General features: G+C 48.5%; 1 protein-coding gene across 2 annotated transcripts in view; it reads right to left on the bottom strand.

Moving 5' to 3' along the window:
• The window catches only part of AVL9 (AVL9 cell migration associated), a 70,381-nt gene that overhangs the window by 22,469 nt on the left and 26,906 nt on the right, over nucleotides 1-21,006 (bottom strand). For both annotated transcript variants that reach the window (XR_010787296.1, XM_066584539.1), the window contains exons 5-10: nucleotides 20,593-20,682; nucleotides 18,823-18,889; nucleotides 17,552-17,592; nucleotides 4,303-4,341; nucleotides 2,702-2,771; nucleotides 1,140-1,654 (exon numbers count right to left, since the gene is read on the bottom strand). Coding sequence is in view for 1 of the 2 variants with exons in the window: in XM_066584539.1 (XP_066440636.1) it covers nucleotides 1,140-1,654; nucleotides 2,702-2,771; nucleotides 4,303-4,341; nucleotides 17,552-17,592; nucleotides 18,823-18,889; nucleotides 20,593-20,682 (822 nt within the window). In the remaining variant the exon portion in view is untranslated. The remainder of the gene's footprint in view (nucleotides 1-1,139; nucleotides 1,655-2,701; nucleotides 2,772-4,302; nucleotides 4,342-17,551; nucleotides 17,593-18,822; nucleotides 18,890-20,592; nucleotides 20,683-21,006) is intronic.

Below are 21,006 nucleotides of genomic sequence, written 5' to 3'. Positions count from 1 at the left end.
GCACCATGGAGACGAGGACGCCAGCAACGGAACAGGTAAGTGAATAACTTCTGATAACTTCTGTATGGCTCATAATTAATGCACAATGTACATTACAAAGTGCATTAATATGGCCATACAGAAGTGTATAGACCCACTTGCTTTCGCGGGACAACCCCTTTAAAAAAAACACGCTGCTGAAGGGGTTAATTGCTTTTTAAATGCCCAAGATCAGAATTCTCTCCAAAATGCAGTGGGAGGTTAGCTGTCAGTCACACGGATGCCATGGGCACAGACTGCGTGCCAGCTCCATTAGCGTTATGTAACTGTTAGGCGACTTGTAGGAATGACCTACTTATCACAATGTACTATTCCATCCAGGGGTTAAACTCTTCCTAATGGAGTCTGCGCAGGGTGCAGGAGAAATAGGCTGCTTACTTCACGTCGTTGCTCTGCAATATTAGCAATTAGTCAAGTTTCCCCAGGGTCGTAAGAAATAACTAAACATTAAGAAAGCTCCCTGCCTGCTCCTTCACAACTAATGCATACACTGCAAGTGAACGGGGAAAACAAGGAACCCCCAATCCTAAAAGGAACATATTAATTAGTAATGTTGGGTTTATCACCCAGCAAAAAAAAGGGAACAGGATAGCGATTAATTGTATGTGTAACCACAGTCCTAGCAACCTTAGTCTGGGCTCACACGGTCGTATGCATAAGAGTCTGTGCGAGTCATACAGGGTTTTACCGCAATGAAGCCAGCCAATTGTACTGTGCATGGCGGTGTACTCACGCACGCTGTCATGCGCAGTCCGTTTTTTTTTTCTTTTTAATTCCCGCACTGTCACTTTGCAACAGCGCGTATATAAGCCGCCCATATGCTATGTAATTATGTATGGGCGTCGTTTATTATGCACCTATAGAGAAAAATGGGCTCGCTTGCAAGTAATACGTGAGAAAGTAGAACATGCTGTGTTTCTTTTTGCGCTCGCGTATTACGCAATGCCTCCATGATAATGTGAGCAAAAAAGCGTAAGGCAATATATTGCCTTACACTATAGACAGCACGTGAATTACCTCGTATCACGCGCACGTAATACACGGTAAACCTACGCTCGTGTGAGCCCAGCCTTAATTCTTCTATTTGCCATAAATCTTACCTTTGTAAAAATTGCCAATGGCATCCCATACTTGTCTTCCTCTAGACCAGAGATGAGTCCCGGAGTAAATATGGCCTGTCCCGTTTTAGCTTGAGGTTGCACGGTTATGGGAATGCTTGTTGAAGTAACTGGGTCCTTGGTGAGAATCTCACAAGGGCCGGGTCCCATATGCCACACGTCCCCCTCATCCCCTGTAATCCCCTCCTCCAGTATACTTGGGTCTAGCGTCTCCCAGTCACTCTCAGACTCCGGAGATGTGTGAGATGGAGGCCGGAGATGCTTTAGGCCACCATTAGCATCCACTTCAGGTTCAGGAACTGAAGAGTCCGGTTTGCTGGGTCCTTCTAAAAAGTTTTGCCTGACTTCAGTATCCTCATCTCTAGGACTGGGAATCTGAGAAGATATGGGACAATTGTCGTGTAACGATGATGGAACTGTAGGAAGTTCCCCTTCTTCTGCAACGCTCTGCCGTGGCCTGTAGTGCGAGCTGTCTGTGAGGCCATGCTCAATCATACCTGGGGGAAAGCGAGAACTAGCAATTAAACAGCAAGTATTTAAAAGAAGAAAAAAAAAAAGAAAATGATAAGGAACATAAGTTTGGCTGCTTGTACGAAAAGTTTTACAGCTGTGGAGCCGGCTTTGACCCTGCATACAGCAGCAAAATTGTACTGCGCATGACAGTGTGTTCACGCATCTTTTTGTTTATATTTCCCGCGCCGCTGTTTAGTGATGACGTGTATAGGTGCAAGTATATAGGCAACCATAGAGAACAATGGGCTCTAACTCACATATATATGCGATAAATTAGAACATGCTACGTTCTATTTTGCGCTCCTGTATTATGCAATTCCTACACGCTAATGTAAGTGGAACTGCGTAAAGCAATGTAATCGATTGCCTACGAGTTACCGTGTATCACACGGGTGTACAGAGCGCTAAACGTATGGTCGTGCGGGCCTGGCTAATCTAAATTTGAAAAATGAGATGTGAACGTAGTCTGAAATAATCCGGAAACACATTTACCCATTAGGTCCGAATTGTTCACTAGATTTACACCAAAATCCCCCGGTGAGCCCAGGGTCTGAGAAAACTATGGGGGACCACAAAAGTGGGGCTTAAAAAGTTCTATTACAAGAAGATCCTAATGGAAGCGGACTGCCTGTAGCATCTATTTTCTTCATGCAATTTTTGATGATGTGACTGGTGTTCGGGGCAATAATGGTACAGTACATGTCACTATATTGTGTATAGCTGTACGGGGTGCCTTCATGACTACCACCTCTGGTTGGCACAGAGGACGGGGGGGGGGGGGGGGACCTTTATGACTCCCGACTCTGCTTGGCACAGACGACGGGGGGGGGGGGGGGGGGGGGGGGGGTCTTCATGACTCCTGGCTCTGCTTGGCACGGAGGACAGAGGGCCCTCATGACTACCGGCTCTGCTTGGCACAGAGGACCCCAGTTTGGTTGCTTATGTTGCACAGATTTCATCCACAGTAACAAATATGTTAAACACTGGGGGATATGATTAGAGGAGGAGTGTTGGCGTTACTCATATCTGACCTGGAAACAGTGACAAGGCGGTCATCAATGCACCCACCAATCTGTGGACTGGAGACACATAAAACAGGACCTGTAGATGAAGAATGGAGATTATTGCAGCCAGACTATCACTAATCACAAACATTTCCGGTGTTTGCTTTTATACTTGAAGTAAACTGGTTGTCATGTCTGGGCAATCCACTCCGTTGTGTACAGAGAGACTGCTGATGGCTTTGCACTGCATAGTCCAACATCAAAATGCAGAGATACAAGATCTGTATAAGGGCACCTGTGCTGAAAATCGGCAAATCAAACCACCCATAGGACAACATGGGCACCCGCAAATGAAATAAAGCATGCGTATTTGTTTTGTGGACCTTTGGAAAAAAAAATTAAATGAATAAAATCGCAGCATGCTCCATTTCAGTGCAGATCCCACATGAAGTGTGAAGTAAATGGAAGCCGTCCGACCCGCGGCCCATCAGCAAATGAATTTCAGACGAGCCGCAGATTCCGCAGGAAAGCGGGAGTTAAGAAAAAAAAACAAAAACCTGCGCATGTGCGCTGCCACACTGGACAAGAGGTGTATTTGCATTGCGGAATCCGGAGCAGGTGTCCGCCTCTGGATTCCGCAGCAAATATTGCCCATAGACATGCTATGGGGTGGGGGGAAATCGCTTCTCCCTGTCCACGAGCGGAAATCAATTGCGATTCTCCACTTACTGATGGAAAATCGCAGCATGTCCTATTCCAGCGCGGACATTGCAGAAGGGTTGTGGATTCTGTGTCATCGCCTAGCGATGGCGTGGCATTTTCTGTACTGCGCATGTATGCCGACCGACACATCCGCAATACAGGAAGAACAACTGTAAACAGGTACGCAGGGGTGACCGGACGGGAACATGGTCGGATCCCGCTTGCAGAATCTGACCCAGCCGTGTGCATTCGGCCATAATCGTGGCTTCTATTTATATATATTTTTCCCTGTGGTGTGTAAAGTTCCTGGCTGGTCACGGGCGCAGTGAAACCGCATCCCAACAGATGAAGCTGCATTCGGCATCTTCTTACATTGAGCCTACTAGGAGTCCGTGTCTTAGTGCATCGGGTGTAATACTAACACAGTGTATCATGGCGGGAGCGATCTGAGGAGATGCTGGTTCATAGATAAGACAGCAGGCAGGTCCAGCGTCACCCCTCTGACTCAACTACTGAGCTGCATATAGCGCAGGAGTTTTACAAAGTTCATTTCAGCAAGCATGGGGGTAATGTGCACCAATATCTAAGTGTCCGGAAGGGTTTGTCCATGACTAGTAGTATTGTGTACATGGATTACACGTGCCAGCTTGTTCCCTTTAAACATTTATACTTCTGCTTTTGGGGTTCTGTGTGCAAATACAAGTCTGTAACTCCATATGCTAATGACAGTGCAAGCCTGAAATACAGATAACCTGTAACCTGCCCCTGTTGGAGAGCTGCCAGCCAAGTATTGTCAAGTCCCCCCCAGGTTCTATGTAGACATAAAGCACATCATCACAGATGCAGTTACAAAACATGCTTAGAAAACATGGATTTTGAATGACAGCCGCTTTATATATTTCCTGTTCTTTGAACGGCGCACTTACTTTTTTCTCAAGGAGAATTAGTTTAAGCAGAATTAACACCTGTGAAACAAGGGGAAAGTATTAGAAACATGAAAATTATATTGCTGCTATTCAGTAGTTCCTCTTCACTCACACAATGGACAACCACCATGTAGTAATTGGGAATTTCTCTGCAACACCACAATTCCCAAGCAGTCTGCAATCATAAACTACAACGGACCGTATTGGCCTCTGTTTCCTTCATAACCTCCCCACCTAATTAAAGAGAGTTTTCATAATCTAATATCATTAGTCAGCCGTCTTATTGATCATCAACCACTGCCAGCCACAGTGACATTGTATCTAGATCTCAATATGCGATTACTTTGTTTAATCAACTCCAATTCTCCCACTTCTCTCTTTTCTGGAGGACACATACGGCCAGTGTTAACCAGATTATTCATCTACCGCCACTTCGAGGCCGGCTTCACACGAGTACAAACTCTTTTATGCGCACGCATTGGCATATTTCGCTTTTCCCTCCCACAAGGCATGTTCATTTGTGCGCGGCAGTTCCAGTTCCACTAATCTCGCTGTGTATCGCGTGCGTATTTGTGCGACCCCCCCCCCCCCCCATTGACTTCTAGGGGGAATTTTGGTCTGCAAATGTGCAGAAAAATAAAACCAGTTTTATTTTATTTCTTGCGCAATGGAAATGCGTGCGCAAAATGCGGAAATATGAACAAACTCATTGAGATCAATGTGATCTATTCTCTGCATATTGTTCACGAAATACGCTGTATGAAGCTGGTCTTAGGCCGGATTCACACTGGTGAGTGCGATATCAGGCCGGGATTTACAGCCTTATGTTGCCCTTGCCATCCGTGTGAAAGCCCCCATGGATGTATTTGCATGTGAAAACAGCCTCGCATCACTGTGGGGATGAGGGAATCCCATGCTGCGACTGTCACAGCTGTGGCAGAGGTTCATGGAATTCTCCCATTGCTTTCAATAGGGGCCGGCGCCAATAAGTTGGCACTATACAAATAAAAGTGGTGGTGGTCGTCGCTGTGCAGAGCCACAGGCATATATTAGCATAGCTGTGGCAAAAGTCCAAAATTCGCAGCTGCAGTTTTCAGAGCTGGAATTCACAAGGAAAACTCCTGGTTGGCTTCCGCTGTGTGAACAAACCTTCCAGGCGTCTGCCACATGACAGAATCAGCTATAGTGAGAATATTGCTGCTCAAAAGTGTGCAGGAGTGTGAAATCCTGGTCTTTAACCCCTTCATGACATGGCCTATTTTGGGCTTAAGGACGCAACAATTTTTGGCGGATTTTCTTCTCCGTTTATCAAAAGCCATAACTTTTTTATTTTTCCGTCGACGCGGCCGTATGAGGGCTTGTTTTTTGCGTGGCGAACTGTAGTTTTTATCGGTGCCACTTTTGGGTACATAGACTATATTCTAAAACTTTTTTTTCCCCCAGTCGTCTCCACGACAGCACCAAATTGAGATTGCCTCCTCCTGGTAGGACAGGAACATACTGAGAGGTTAAAAGCTCCCCCCCTTCCCCACTTTCCTCAGTGTCTTCCTGTCCTGCCAGGAGGCAGGATCTCTGAGAGGGGCTGGTGGAGAAGCCAGCCAGAACTACCTACCGGCGGATCGGAGGGCAGTGGCTCACCCTGTCCTCCCTTCCCAGCCAGATGACTCCCGGGACGCCACATGGGGTGGTAACCCCCGGGCCAGGTTCCTCCCGCGGCGGCCCATGGGGGTACAAAGCGGGAGCCTCAGTCCCCCTCCTTCTCCGGCAGAAATGACAGCGCGGCGCCCCAGGAAGCCCTTTGACGGCGGGGGGCGGGGCGCCGCGTCACGTGTCAAGCGCGATGACGTCATCGCGTCTGCATCAGGAGCGGAGGGGGCGGGGCTTAGCGCAGGAGCGCGAAAATTAAAATAAAAAAAAAAAGGAACCTGAGAGAAGCCAGAACAAACCAGCACTACAGGTCGCAGGGTGTCTGCAGCACCGGTACAGAAATGAGTGCTCCAGCCCCAGAGACAGCTGAAACCTCAGCCTCAGCGGCCGTAAGTAGCCAGTGCGGCAAAAAATACAATGCAAATATCCAGTGTATTGTGTATGGAAAATTGCATATTTACCCGCAAAAATGCTTTGTTTGTCAGGGGGATAAAAAAAAGACGCCCCCCCCCCCCCCCCCCCCCAGAACAAAACTGCGAAAATGCGTGGAATGCAGGATAAAACTGCCAGCTACGTACCAGAGGCCTCTATGCAAGGCGTGCGTAGCTGGGCTAGTCAGAGAGGAATCGGGGGGATTCCTGGAGGACGTTAGGAAGCTGGTGAAGGAGGTGGTCAGATCAGCCCTAACGGCACAGCCGGCACCGCCAGCGAAACGCCAGAAAAAGGCGTATGTTCCTGACGAGCCTTCCGACTCCGAGAGTTCTATCGGATCGGGGCAAGAGGAACAGGCGGCCGAGGAGTCCTCAGACGAGGAGGACTACAAGAAATATTTATTCCATCAAGACGACTTGACGGAACTAATTAAATCAGTCAGGGCTACACTAAAAATGGAACAGCCCAGAGAGCCACGTACTCTACAGGATGAGATATTCGGTGGACTAGGGGAGAGGCGCAAGCATACCTTCCCTGTCCACAAGACTATCACTAAAATAATTCAGAAAGAGTGGAGTAAACCAGACGCAGGCTCCTTCTCCGCTAGAGGCGTAAAAAGGAGATACCCATTTGAAGAGGAAGTTTGCGCAAGCTGGGAAGAGGTACCCAAAGTAGACGTCCCAGTGGCCAAAGTAGCCAAGAGGACGACTCTTCCCTTTGAGGACGTCGCACAGTTAAAAGACCCCATGGATCGCAAAGCGGAGGGCCTTCTAAAGAAATCATGGGAGGCAGCGGCAAACATTCTTAGGCCAGGGATCGCAGCCACCTGCGTGGCGCGGACCCTGGGGGTATGGTTAGAACAGCTGGAGCTACACCTAACCAACAAGACGCCGAGGGAACAGATCCTAAACTCCCTTCCGGTCCTGCGCATGCCAACTAACTTCCTAGCGGACGCCGCAGCCGAAACCGTCAGACTTTCGGCGAAGGCCACAGCCCGCTCTAACTCAGCCAGAAGGGTGTTATGGCTGAAATCATGGTCCGGGGACCTAGCCTCAAAAAGTAAATTATGCGCCCTCCCATTCTACGGCCAGTTCTTGTTCGGACCGGACCTAGACAAAATTCTAGAAAAAGCGGCCGACAGGAAAAAAGGGTTCCCCGAAGAAAAGCCACAGAGAGGAAAGACCTTCTTCCGGGCTCCAATGCAACAGCCCGAGGCCTACCGAGGCAAGGGCAAGACAGGCCGCTGGAGTTACCCCAAGGGGGGCAGAGGAAGGAATATCCTCTTCAACCCCCACCAGAGGGAGCCGAAGCAACAACCCTGACGCCATCCCCGTGGGGGCAAGGCTGGGGAACTTTGTGGATCAATGGGCCGCAATCTGCGAGGGCCCATGGATCCCAAAGATCCTACAGTATGGATACCAGATAGAGCTGGTGTCTCTCCCCAGAAGGAAATTCGTTACCACAAAAGCCTCAAAGAAACAGTTACAACTACTAAGGCAAAGCGTGCACGACTTGCAACTATTAAACGCAATATCTCCCGTACCACGAAACGAGGAAACCCAGGGCCATTATTCCAGGCTCTTTTTAGTAAAAAAAACCCTGCGGGAAACATCGGATGATAGTAAATCTGAAACCCCTGAACACCTGCGTCCGATACAGAAAATTCAAAATGGAAACCATCTCCTCAATGATAAAGTTGATCCCCAGAGGAGCCTACATGGCCTCCATCGACTTAAAGGACGCTTATTTCCACGTACCGATCCACAAAGGGTCTCAGAAATACCTAAGGTTCGCAGTGGACATGGGCGAAAGAATAGAGCACCACCAATTCAGATGCCTGCCCTTCGGGATATCCTCAGCCCCCAGAATCTTTACCAAAATTATGGCAGAGGTAGCCGCCCACCTGAGAAAAAAAATCAGTCCTAATAGTACCCTACCTGGACGATGTTCTAATAATAGCAGAATCCAGAGAACTCCTAACAAAACACCTGGAGATAGTGCTAGAGCTTCTCCAATCGTTAGGATGGATCATAAACTGGGAAAAATCCAGCCTAGATCCCGACAATCAGAAGACGTTTCTGGGAATAACGCTCGACTCAGAATCGCAATGCTCCTACCTACCCGAGGAGAAAATACAAAAAATCCGAAGAATAGTCAAAACTTTCCTACGAAGACGATTCTGCACAATTCGGGAAGCAATGTCTCTCCTGGGAAGCTTGACATCATGCATTCCAGGAGTAGCATAGGCCCAGGCCCACACCAGAGCCTTGCAGGCCGTAGTCCTATCCTCGTGGGACAGAAGGCAGTCCTCGCTAGGAGCAAGAATGTACATCCCAAACGGGGTGAAAACATCCCTGCGTTGGTGGGCATCCCCAGAGAACCTGCGGAGAGGGGTTCACTGGCTACAAAACCCAGCCACCCACATCACAACAGACGCAAGCGCCTGGGGATGGGGAGCGCATGTGGGGAACCAGTTCTTTCAGGGGCCCTGGCCTCAGAGGACAAAAGAACAGTCCTCAAATTACAGAGAACTACAGGCAGTATGGCAGGTTCTACAGCAGTTGGGGAACTCGCTACAGAACCAGCACATAAAGATACTGTCAGACAACATCACCGCAGTCGCCCATATACGACACCAAGGGGGCACAAGATCTCCCGCCCTGCAAAGCATCACACAGAAAATCTTTCACTGGGCAGAGGGCCGGATCCTTTCGATCACGGCAACCCACTTGAAGGGGACATTAAACCAAAAAGCGGACTTCCTCAGCAGGAGGCAAATAGACCCAGGAGAATGGTCCCTCTCCCTAGAGGGATTCAGAATCCTAACCAACCGGTGGGGGTCCCCACAGTTGGACCTCTTCGCAACCAGAGAGAACGCAAAAGTAGGCAACTTTTTCTCCCTCCGGCCAAGAGATCGTCCGACAGCAGTGGACGCCCTAGGCCAGGACTGGGGACAGGGGCTGGCGTACGCCTTTCCTCCTATACCACTAATCCCAAGGGTCCTACAGCATTTCAGAACCCAGGTATGCACGCTAATCCTGGTGACCCCCTTCTGGCCGAAAAGAAGCTGGTTCGGTCTTCTGGCAACATTGAGCGTCCAGGACCCAGTCACCTTTCCTACCTGGACAGATCTTCTATCGCAGGGGCCACTGAACCACCCCAGCCTAGACAAACTCCATTTAACGGCATGGCTCTTGAGGAATCCTCACTAAGAAAGAAAGGATTTTCAGAGAGAGTAGTGGAAACCCTAATGTCCAGCAGAAAAAAGACGACCCACCTGATCTACCAGAAGGTCTGGAGAAGGTTTTCCTCATGGAGACAGGGAAGGGATCGCGGGGATTCTATCCCCGATACTCCGCTAATCTTAGAGTTCCTGCAGGAGGGCCTAGAGATGGGCCTCTCTCCGAGCACCCTAAAGGTCCAGGTCTCAGCCCTTAGCGCCATTTGTGACACAAAATTCGCAGACGACAGATGGGTCCACAGGTTCCTAACAGCGGCAGCTAGATTACGGCCTAGGCCCATAAACCTGTTTCCAGACTGGAACCTTAATTGGGCTCTAAGGGCCATGACAGCAGTACCGTTCGAACCGATCGAAGCACTACCCATAAAAATGCTTACAATCAAAACCATCTTTCTAGTAGCCATCACCTCCGCAAGACGGGTTAGCGAGCTGCAGGCCTTGTCCATCCGCCACCCATTCATGAAAATCGCAGACACCAAACTAATATTTAAAACGGACCCTGCTTTTATGCCAAAAGTAGTGTCAGAGTTTCATATGTCCCAGGATATAATAATCCCCTCATTTTTCAGTAATCCAAAAAACGAGGAAGAAAAAACCCTAAGCTGCCTGGACGTTAGGAGAGCAGTCCTAGGCTACATAGATACAACGAGCCACTGGAGACGGGACGACAACTTGTTCGTCCAGTTCAGTGGCCCAAATAAAGGTAACAAAGCAGCAAAAAGCTCCATAGCCAGGTGGATCCGCCTGGCCATCATAGAATCCTATAAAGCCCTCGGGAAGCAAATCCCCTTAGCTCTTAAAGCCCATTCTACAAGGGCAGTAGCATCCTCATGGGCCGAACACAGCTCAGCCTCGGTCGAGCAGATATGCAAAGCCGCAGTCTGGAAGAAACCCCACACGTTCGTTAAACACTATAGGGTAAAAGTGCAGCAGGACGAGGACATGGCCTTCGGCCACAAAATCCTCTCGGCAGCAATCCCACCCTAAAAAAACTTTAGTTGGTACGTCTCAATTTGGTGCTGTCGTGGAGATGACTGGGGGAAAAAATAGATTATACCTACCTGATAATCGGGTTTCCAGTAGTCTCCACAACAGCACCCGTACCTTCCCCCCCCTAAAAAAGTAATATAATGTATAAATTCCAAAAAAAAAAAAAAAAAGAGAAAAAACCCCGGTTAAGGGAAGATTTTTAAGTTTAGCTCCTGCCCCGGCAATTCGTTAGAATCCACTGAGCAAAGTGGGGAAGGGGGGGAGCTTTTAACCTCTCAGTATGTTCCTGTCCTACCAGGAGGAGGCAATCTCAATTTGGTGCTGTCGTGGAGACTCCTGGAAACCCGATTATCAGGTAGGTATAATCTATTTTTTTTTATGATAGCAGGGAGAGAAAATGCATCAATTCTGCCATAGATTTAATAAAAAGTTTTTTTTGACAGCGTTAATCATGCAGCATAAATGAGACATTACATTTTTTCTGCGGAGCGGTACGGTTACAACGATAGCAAAATTCTTACATTTTTTTAGGTTTTCCCACTTTTCTGCAATAAAAACCCTTTTTTTGGAAATTCTTTTTTCTATTCTAAATCGCTGCATTCAAAGTCCTGTAAGTTTTATTTTTTGATGTACGGCGCTCTGTGAGGGCTTATTTTTTGCGAGACGAGCTGTAGTTTTTACTGGTACCATTTTGGGGTACATACGGCTTTTTTTTTATCACTTTTATTTTATTGCGTTTTTAGTGAGGCAAAATGCTAAAAATTAGCATTTTGCCTGAGTTTTTTAGGGTTTTTTTTTTCGTTTTTTTCCGTGCACAGTCAAAAGTATGTGCAACTTATTGTACGCGTCGTTACGGACGCGACAATACCAAATATGTGGGTTTTTGTTGTTTTTTTTTACCTTTTTTATGCTAATCTGAGAAAAAGCATAAAAGGGAGTGAATTTCTTATCGAAAATTCCTTTTTCCCCGAGTCATCCTGACGGCAGACATGGAGGTTGCACCTGGACCTTGTAGGGACAGGAAGCAAGAGACTTCAAAAGGCTCCTCCTGCCTCCCATTCACCAGTGTCTTCTAAATTACTTACATGGACATGTCGCGGTTAACCAAGGAAGATTTTTATTGCTCCGAAACAAAATTAACATGGTTAGTTCTATTTTGAACATAAACAATAAGAGGGTAAACAAAGGAAATATGCACAAATTTACCGCATAAACAAAAAAATGTCCAATATAGGAGCCTCTGGGCTACTGGTTCGTGCCCGCACAGACTTAGGTACAATCGTGTGAATTTTCGGGAGGGAAATACGTGCCGTCAGGATGACTCGGGAAAAAGGAATTTTCGGTAAGAAATTCACTCCCTTTTCCCGGCGTCATCCTGACGGCAGACATGGAGTATACCAGATTAACTCTTTAGGGAGGGACCACTGCTTGCAGGACCTTTCTCCCGAAAGAGAGATCGGAGGAGAGGTCCGTATTCAGCCTGTAGTGTTTTGTGAAGGTATGCAGGTTGGACCATGTGGCTGCCTTACAAATTTGATCCAGTGTCGCCATGGCCCTCTCTGCCCAGGAGCAGGATACTGCCCTGGTTGAATGGGCCTTGAGTCCTTCAGAGATAGAACTGTTGCCGGAAGAGTAGGCCTGCTGGATGGTGGATTTTATCCAGCGGCTAATGGATCTTCTAGAAGCCGCTCTTCCTCTGCCCGGCCCCTGGAATTGGACAAGAAGACAATCAGCCTTCCTGAAAGATGAGGTCTGTTCTAGGTAGCATAAAATGGCCCTCCTTACATCCAGGCTATGGTAGTCTCTTTCCCTATCATTCTGGGGATTTTGGCAGAAGGAGGGAAGAATAATTTCTTGCTGCCTATGGAATTTTGAGGCTACCTTGCGGAGAAAGAAGGGGTCTGTTTTTAGTATGACCCTATCATCCTGGACTAGTAGGTAGGGTGTTTTGCAGGATAGGGCCTGGAGTTCACTTACGCGCCTTGCTGTAGTAATAGCTACCAGAAATACCGTTTTAAATGTGAGGAACCTAATTGGTACCTGATCAATAGGCTCAAAGGGGCTTTTGCACAGACTTTGGAGGACTAAGTTTAGGTCCCATGGGGGGACCGTACTACGGCTAATTGGTCTAATTCTTTCTGCCGCTTTTATAAACCTGCGGATCAATCTATGTTCCGCCAGGGGTTTATCTAGAATGGCCGAGAACGCTGATACCTGTACCTTCAGGGTTCCCGGTCTCAGGTTTCTGTCTAGACCCTCCTGGAGGAAATCCAAAATCTCCGCCACCGAAGTGACGAGATTGGAGACTTCCAGCCCTCTCCAGGAGGAGAATCTTTTCCAGATTTTATTATAGATCGCTGAAGTCACGGGCTTTCGGGACTGGCGTAATGTCGCAATGACTCTGGAGGATAAACCTTGCCTTATTAGCGTCTGTTCCTCAATATCCAGACCGCTAGATTCAGCCTTTCTGAGTTGGGGCACAGAACTGGGCCCTGCACTAGAAGGTCCTTCCTGGATGGCAGGCGGATTGGCTCCGTGATGGAGAGCTTTAGAAGTACCGGAAACCATGCCCTTTTTTCCCAGTGTGGGGCGATCAGGATCAGCGTGATGTTGCTCTGCTGGACCTTCTGAAGAACTCTCGGGATCAGGGGTATGGGTGGGAAGGCATAAGCCAGACTGAAGTCCCACCTCTGGGAGAAGGCGTCTAACCCCTCGGCCCTGTCCCTTGGATCTAAGGAAAAGTAGGCTGGGCATTTTGAGTTCTTGCTGGTCGCGAACAAGTCCACCTGTGGACTGCCCCAGGTTTCCGTAATATGATGAAACTCCTCCTGGTTCAGGGACCATTCCCCGGGGTCCAGGCGTCTTCGACTTAGGAAGTCGGCTGTCTGGTTCTGGGACCCTTTGAGATGGACCGCTGTTAGGGATTGTACCGTGGTCTCGGCCCATCGGAAGATCCGTGCTGTTAGTTTCAGCAGGTGAAGGTTTCTGGTGCCTCCCTGGTGGCGAATAAGTGAAACTGCAGTCATATTATCACAGAAGATTTTTACATGTTTCTTCTTTAAGATGTCTTGGGTTCTGTGAAGCGCTTCCCAGATGGCCCTAAGTTCTCTGAAGTTCGATGACTGGGCACGCAACATCGGCCCCCACTCGCCCTGGAGTAGGCACTGCCCTACTTGCGCTCCCCAGCCAGACTGGCTTGCATCTGTTACTACGGGGATGAAGGGTTCTGCCACCCATGGGGACTCTGCTGTCAGATGACCGCCACCAGCGGAGGGACCTTAAAATAGCTGGAGACATGGGCATTCTCCTGTCCAGAGAGGTGGATGCCCCATCCCAGTTACCCAGGATGGATCTCTGTAGTGTCCTAGAGTGCGCCTGGGCCCAAGGGATAATGCCGATACAGGAGGTCATGAGGCCCAGGAGCCTCATTGCATCCCTAATTACGATTTGCCTTCTCTGGCCGTCCCCCTGCGCTGCCAGTCTAAGACTCTACTGTCTGGGTGGGGGTAAAGACAAAGTCTGTGACACTGAGTCTATCTGTACCCCCAGGAAGGTCTTCCGCGTCTCGGGGAGAAGGCTAGATTTGGGGAAGTTGACTATCCACCCCAATCTCTGGAAAAGGGAGATGACTCTGCTAGTATCGTCCCTGAGGACCCTGGGTGAGGAAGCAATCACTAGGAAGTCGTCCAGGTACGGGATGATATTTATACCCGCTAGATGGAGATGAGCCACCATCTCTGCCACTATTTTAGAAAATATTCTGGGAGCCGTGGAAATGCCAAAGGGTAGGCACCGGAATTGAAAGTGACGCACCCTGCTCCCTATCTTGATGGCAAACCTTAAATATTGGTGATGCTCCGGCAGGACTGGGACGTGATAGTACGCGTCCTTTAAGTCGACGGTACTCATGAAGTCCCCCCTTTCGATCAGCGTTACCGCTGACCTAACGGTCTCCATTTTAAATCTTTTGTAGGCAATAAATTTATTCAGGCCCTTCAGGTTAAGAATCATCCTGAAACTACCATTTGGCTTTCTGATCAGGAAGAGAGGCGAGTAGAATCCCTGGCCCTGCTCTACTGTGGGGACCCGAACTATCGCCCCCATTTGCAGCAGCTTCGAGATTTCGTCTTTAAAGATATCCTGCAGGGTCGGGGATTGTGTGGGGGTGACTCTGAAGAGGGGGTCGGGTGAAGAATTCTATTCTGTACCCCTGAGCTATGAGTTGCAAGACCCACGGGTTGTCTGTAACCCCCTGCCATTCTCGGGAAAATTTCAGTAGTCTACCCCCCACCTGGCACTCTTCTATGGGGGTAGGGGTTGTGTTAGTCTTACCCCTGCCTCCTTTGGGGTAGGACCAGCGTCCAGTCTTCCCTTTGCCCCGATATGGCCTGAAGGATGGCTGACGTTTGTGAGAAAACCCAGTCCTCGCTTGGTCCGGAAAGCTGTGGGTTTTATCCATAGCTCTTTTAAGGATCTCCTCCAAGTCTGCGCCAAAGATGTACCGGCCATGGAAGGGAATATTACATAGCCTCCCTTTAGATGCCGTGTCTGCCTTCCACGTCTTCAGCCAGACTGCCCGCCTGGCCATATTAGATAATGCGGCACTCCTAGCCGCCTCTCATGGATTCGGCAGATGCTTCTGCCAGGAAGCCCGTCGCCGATTTCAATAGAGGCATGCATTCCAGTAATGCGTCTCTAGGGGCCTTCTGTTTTATCTGGTCATCGAGTTCCCCTAACCAGAGGAACATTGACCTGGCCACGGACGTCGCTGCAATATTGGACTCCAGCGTATAGGCCGTTGTTTGCCAGGCCCGTTTCATCAGGGCATCTACCCTGTTGTCCATTGGATCTTTAAAGGTGGGAGGAGTCCTCAAACGGTAGGGCTGTCTTTTTAGCCATTCTGGCCACTTGCGCGTCCACCTTGGGGACATCCTCGTAGATGTTCACGTCCTCTTCCGCAAACCGGAGTCTTTCTTTGTACTCACGGGATAGATAGAGGTGTTTATCTGCTGAGGCCCATTCATCCGTGATCACTTTTTTTAAGGTATCGTTTACGGGAAACATGATGCGGTTTCTCGGTCTGAGCCCACCGAACATGTCGTCCTGTACGGACCTAGGCTCAATCACATCCTCCAGCTTCATAGTGTCCCTGACCGCTTTGATCAGGTTGTCCAGCTCTGCTATGAGAAATAGTATTTTCTATTCTCATCTCTGGAGTCCGGGGGACGGTCAAAGAGTTCGCCGTCTGACAGGTCGCCCAGGGATTGCTCAGACTCTGAGCTCGTCAGCGGCATGTGGCTCGCCCTCTTAGTGGCTCTTTTTTCTCGCTGTGCTGGGGGGAGACTAGAGATTGATGCCCGGACCTCTTCACGGACCAGGGATCTAATATCCTCCCTGAAGGCGGCCTGTTCATCCGTCAGGATTTTTGCGGTACAATCGGGACATAGCAGCTTTTTATATGTCTCGTCAAGTTTTTTGAGACACAGGGCGCATTTCCTGCATCTTTTTTTAAGGTCTTGTTTAGACCGGGTAGATTCCCTGTCCTGCAAAAATATATGCATGCACATAAGGGAAATAAACCGCCATGCAATGCTAAATCCCCAGCATATCACCCCTGCAATTTGTCACACTTACGGTTTGCAGGGCTTCCATTTCTGCTTCATGCTGAGTAGCGATAGACAGGACCAGAAAGACAGATAAATCCTTCAGTGAAGGTATGCTGTCAGTGGAAGTTTGCCGGGGGGCTTCCATTTTTAAATCTCCCGCCATTTCCGGGTTCTCCGACGGCGTCTGACGTCACCGCGTCACGCTGCGTCTTTTGGCTCCGCCCCCCGATGGCGCGTCATTGGCTCCGCCCCCTGCCGCCGCGCGAGGACGCGCCGGTATGCCTGGGGGAGAGAGGCATCTGAGCCTATGGCCCGCCGCTCTTCCCCGCCGAGAAAACGCTGCACGGAGCCGAAAGGAGGAAGGAGGGGACTCAGGGACCTGTGGTCGGCCGCTCCGACCATTGCGGTGGTGATCCCTGGGCGGTCAGACCTGTGGCCCGCCGTGCTCCCGGACCGCGCTGACTCTCCGGATGGGAGGTAAACGGGGAAGCAGCCCTGTGGACCGTCAGCCCCGCTTGTCAGCCAGATTCCCCTGGGAAGGGGAGAGGGGAAGCGGCCCTGTGGACCGTCAATCCCGGTGTTATCCTGTAGCTCCCTGGGGGGAGCACCTCTTGCATGTCCCTGTAGGGACAGGAAGCACTGGTGAATGGGAGGCAGGAGGAGCCTTTTGAAGTCTCTTGCTTCCTGTCCCTACAAGGTCAAGGTGCAACCTCCATGTCTGCCGTCAGGATGACGCCGGGAAAAAATGTTTTTACCTTTTTTTTAATTCATTTTTTTAATCTTTTTTTTGTTACAACATTTGTGTCCCCCTGGGGGACTTTAACCACTGCCCTGATGATTGCTGTCATAAGGCATGGCAGAGCTACTGCTCTGCCATGCCTTATCGCTTATACAGCGATCATAGGCAATACAGGACGCCAGTGTCTGGCGTCCTGTTGCCATGGTGACAGGCCGGGCTCTCGCGATGTTATCGCGAGAGCCGGCCGGAGACACAGAGGGAGTCCGCTCCCTCCGTGAACTCTTTCCCTGCCGCGATCTACTTAGATCGCGGCAGGGAAGGGGTTAACAGCGGGGGGGGGGGGGGGGGCGCATCTCCGATGTCCCCCTGCTGTTACAGCGGGACACCGGCTGTGACTGACAGCCGGCTCCCGCTGTGGGATAGCGCAGGATCATATGTGATCCCGCGCTATCTCCAGGACGTAAGTTTACGTCCTGTTGCGGGAAGTACCCTGCTGCCAGGACGTAAACTTGCAGCGGGAAGGGGTTAAAGGCTATAATCCGCAGCACACAACTCAACAAAGATATAAACATGAATGATGTAGAAACAACGTACCTTATGTCTGAACTGAAGCACCAGATCACGTGGAGAAAGACCTGCAGAAGGGTTGGGAAAAAGATCTATTATACACTCCTACAGAAATGTAATCTAATATAAGATCCGGTAACCAGTTATACTTCGTACAATGTGATTGTTCTCAGCAAGAGAAACCAAGTAATCTTGTAGATATGATACCTTTTAATGGCTAACAAAAATACATGATGTTACAGCGAGCTTTCGGACCTCACAGGGTCCCTCCTCGGGCCTGAAGAAGAACCCCGAGTAAGTTGGAAAGCTTGCTGTAACATCATGTATTTTTGTTAGCCAATAAAAGGTATCATATCTACAAGATTACTTGGTTTCTCTTACTGAGAACAATCACATTTTGCTCTACTGGCGACACCTGACCAAACCTGTTTTATACTTTTAGAACTTTGTACAGGGACACTTCCTTGCTTCAGACGACCGCTACACGATGACTGGGAAAGTAACATCGGCTTACTTATCTTACGGTAATAAGTCATTTGGGCAGATGAACAGGGTGAGGCATTTTACTTCCCAGCTTCATACAAACATGCAGAAGATTAGATATTGTCATTTATAGATTCATTAGGGTAATTTCTGTTGCGCTTACACGCCCGTGCCCTGCGGCGCTCACCTTGCCGGTGGGGGCAGTGCACTCTAATACCCAGAAAGTGACGGATGGACGGAGATGGAGGAGCTCCGCGTTTCTCCACTTGTGGTGTATTATGCTGAAGCAACTCCCATTTATAATTCACACTGCGTTACAAGTAATAGTCCCGGGAGAACGGCTTCAACCGTGTTATGCCAAGTGCAGGCTGAGCGCAACACGAGGATTCTCTTTCCCGTTCATTAATAAATCAATCTCGTGCACCTCGGGGTATGCAAACTAGGACTTCCTGCTGTGAGGAGAAGCATGGCCGCCGGGCTAACCAATATCTGAAAAGTGGATTTTACTAAACCGAAAAACTAGATTGCAGTAACATGTATCTACTAACTGGAGTGCGGGGGGTTGTTTTACCACACCCCATTATTACAGACATCTCAAGGCAGATTTTTAAAAATATTTTATATATATATTTAATAAATAGTTTTTCTACAAGCTATTTTGCCCAAACTATAAATCTTCAATAAATGCCTGGCAGGCAAATCCATCACGCTGTGGAGCATCCGGGGACTCGTGTCTTGTGTAATAAACGTCTACAAAGTCACTGAGCGAATGTAAGCGACATCCTTACAGAATAAGGGGAGCAGCAGCAACTTACCGAGATACAACTGCGATCCCTCCAACACGCTCCCACCCAACGAGCCGTTCATGTGTTCGTACAGCTCCTGTCGGGGACACGAGGGGTATTATCTGAGGTGTGCAATAACTGATTGCTAATAGTTTGTTAGCTGTTACTTTAAAGACTTCTACTGACCAGCGTTTTTCTTTACATTGGACAAATGCACCATGTTAAACAGTATACTGAACAGTGAGGGTGCGTTCATACGGGTGAGCACGGTACTTACTGGTCTGAGAAACTTCGACGGATATCGCACTTAGAAAAACTGCGTTTCTGGATGTGAGCACAATGCACTTTGCTTGTGACTTTCACGCGCATGGAAAAAAAAAAATTAATTGGAACTTGCATGAAGATCCTATAGAAATAATGGGCGATTCCTCGTACCGCATCGCTGCGGGAGAAAAATCGCTTGTGTGAATAAACACATTGAAGTAAATGTTACTAACACATTCGTGAGTTCTGTCCATATTGCTATCAAATGGAACACGTGCGTGAAACTAGCCCTAATAGGCAGATGTGCTGGAAGGGTTAGAGCAGTCTTTTAGCTTTTTTAAAAACATGTTGTAAGTAATTTTCTGCAATGTTATCAGTTTTTAAAGTTACAAGGTGTTTGTGAAGAAAAGCTTGTGTGTGAAAAAAAAAAAAAGCCTTACTGCCGCGTGCGCTGGGAATTAGGAATTTTTATAGGGGGATGAATTGGATGAAAATGTCCACCAACCTGAGACTAACTTCACACGGGCCGTGAATCCCACCCACATATCACGCTCCCCAACATGTGAATTCCCCATGAATGGGAGGCATTTTCATGTCAAAACAGCCTCGCCTCACTCGACAGATGCAAAAATCCCCCAGCGCTGCTGCCACTGGTTCCACTGAAAACAATTGGGCTGTTTCCTGCATCACATTGCGGTGCCATGTGGGAAAACATCGCTTCTGTGTATGACCCTATTCAAAAGAATGAGGTTCATATTTGTGTGTCTTGCACTATTTTCAGGCCAGTGTGAAGGGCGGCTGCAACGAAAATCTCTCTGGGTCCAGTATTTCTAAGCATTGGTTGTTTAGATGGAAACAATTAAATCTAGAAAAGGTTAACAATTTATTCGCTTTAAAGAAAATACATTTTATAAGAGGTCGTTCAATCAGGAGGCTGGAATCGGCACACGTGACGGGGCGGAGCTACGCGATGACGCGTAGAAGGGGGCGGAGCCAGAACGGCGCTCGTGCCAGACAGAGCCGAAGGCAGAAGACCCTTCTGCGGAAGTGCGTCTAATCGGGCAATTAGACGCTGAAGTTAGACGGAGCCATGGAGACGGGGACGCCAGGGAAGGTAAGTGAATAACTTCTGTATGGCTCATATTTAATGCACGATGTATATTACAAAGTGCATTAATATGGCCATACAGAAGTGCTTAACCCCACTTGCTGCCGCGAGACAACCCCTTTAATGCCATGCCAAGTATTACAGATCGAGAACATTAGAGACACAGCTAAAGAACACGTGGCTGTAGATCATTGAAGAAATCACCCCGTTCTGCGCCCCTCACAACCACTCGACCCCGTTCTGCGCCCCTCACAACCACTCGACCCCGTTCTGCGCCCCTCACAACCACTCGACCCCGTTCTGCGCCCCTCACAACCACTCGACCCCGTTCTGTGCCCCTCACAACCACTCGACCCCATTCTGCGCCCCTCACAACCACCCGATCTCGTTCTGCGCCCCTCACAACCATGTGAACAGGTTTTACACACCTTAAGAATAGATATTTGTGAAAAATCCTTTTCTTCAAAATAGGCGTGAGTAATTAATTGAAGTTTTGCTTGAAGCAATCCATACAGAGGCTTAGAGAGAAAACAAAGGGTTAACCAATTACAACATTACGTAAAATATCACACAAAAAAAAAAATCAAATCATTATATGATTAGTCCAAGCTAAACCGTTTTCATTTTACTAATTTCTAACTAAATAGATAGATGAGCAAGAAAGATGGGCAAGAAAAATGAGAACAACACATACAGAATGGGAGGAATTGGGCTAAGCAGCACATGTGAAAGACTTGGGTATACTAATAGATCATAGACTGAACATGAGTCAACAATGTGATGCAGCAGCCAAAAAGGCAAACACAATTCTGGAATATATTAAGAGAAGCATAGAGTCTAGA

This window comes from Eleutherodactylus coqui, chromosome 12 (assembly GCF_035609145.1).
Source record: "Eleutherodactylus coqui strain aEleCoq1 chromosome 12, aEleCoq1.hap1, whole genome shotgun sequence".
Classification (NCBI taxonomy): Eukaryota; Metazoa; Chordata; class Amphibia; order Anura; family Eleutherodactylidae; genus Eleutherodactylus; species Eleutherodactylus coqui.
This window is presented reverse-complemented; position numbering and strand designations above follow the sequence as displayed.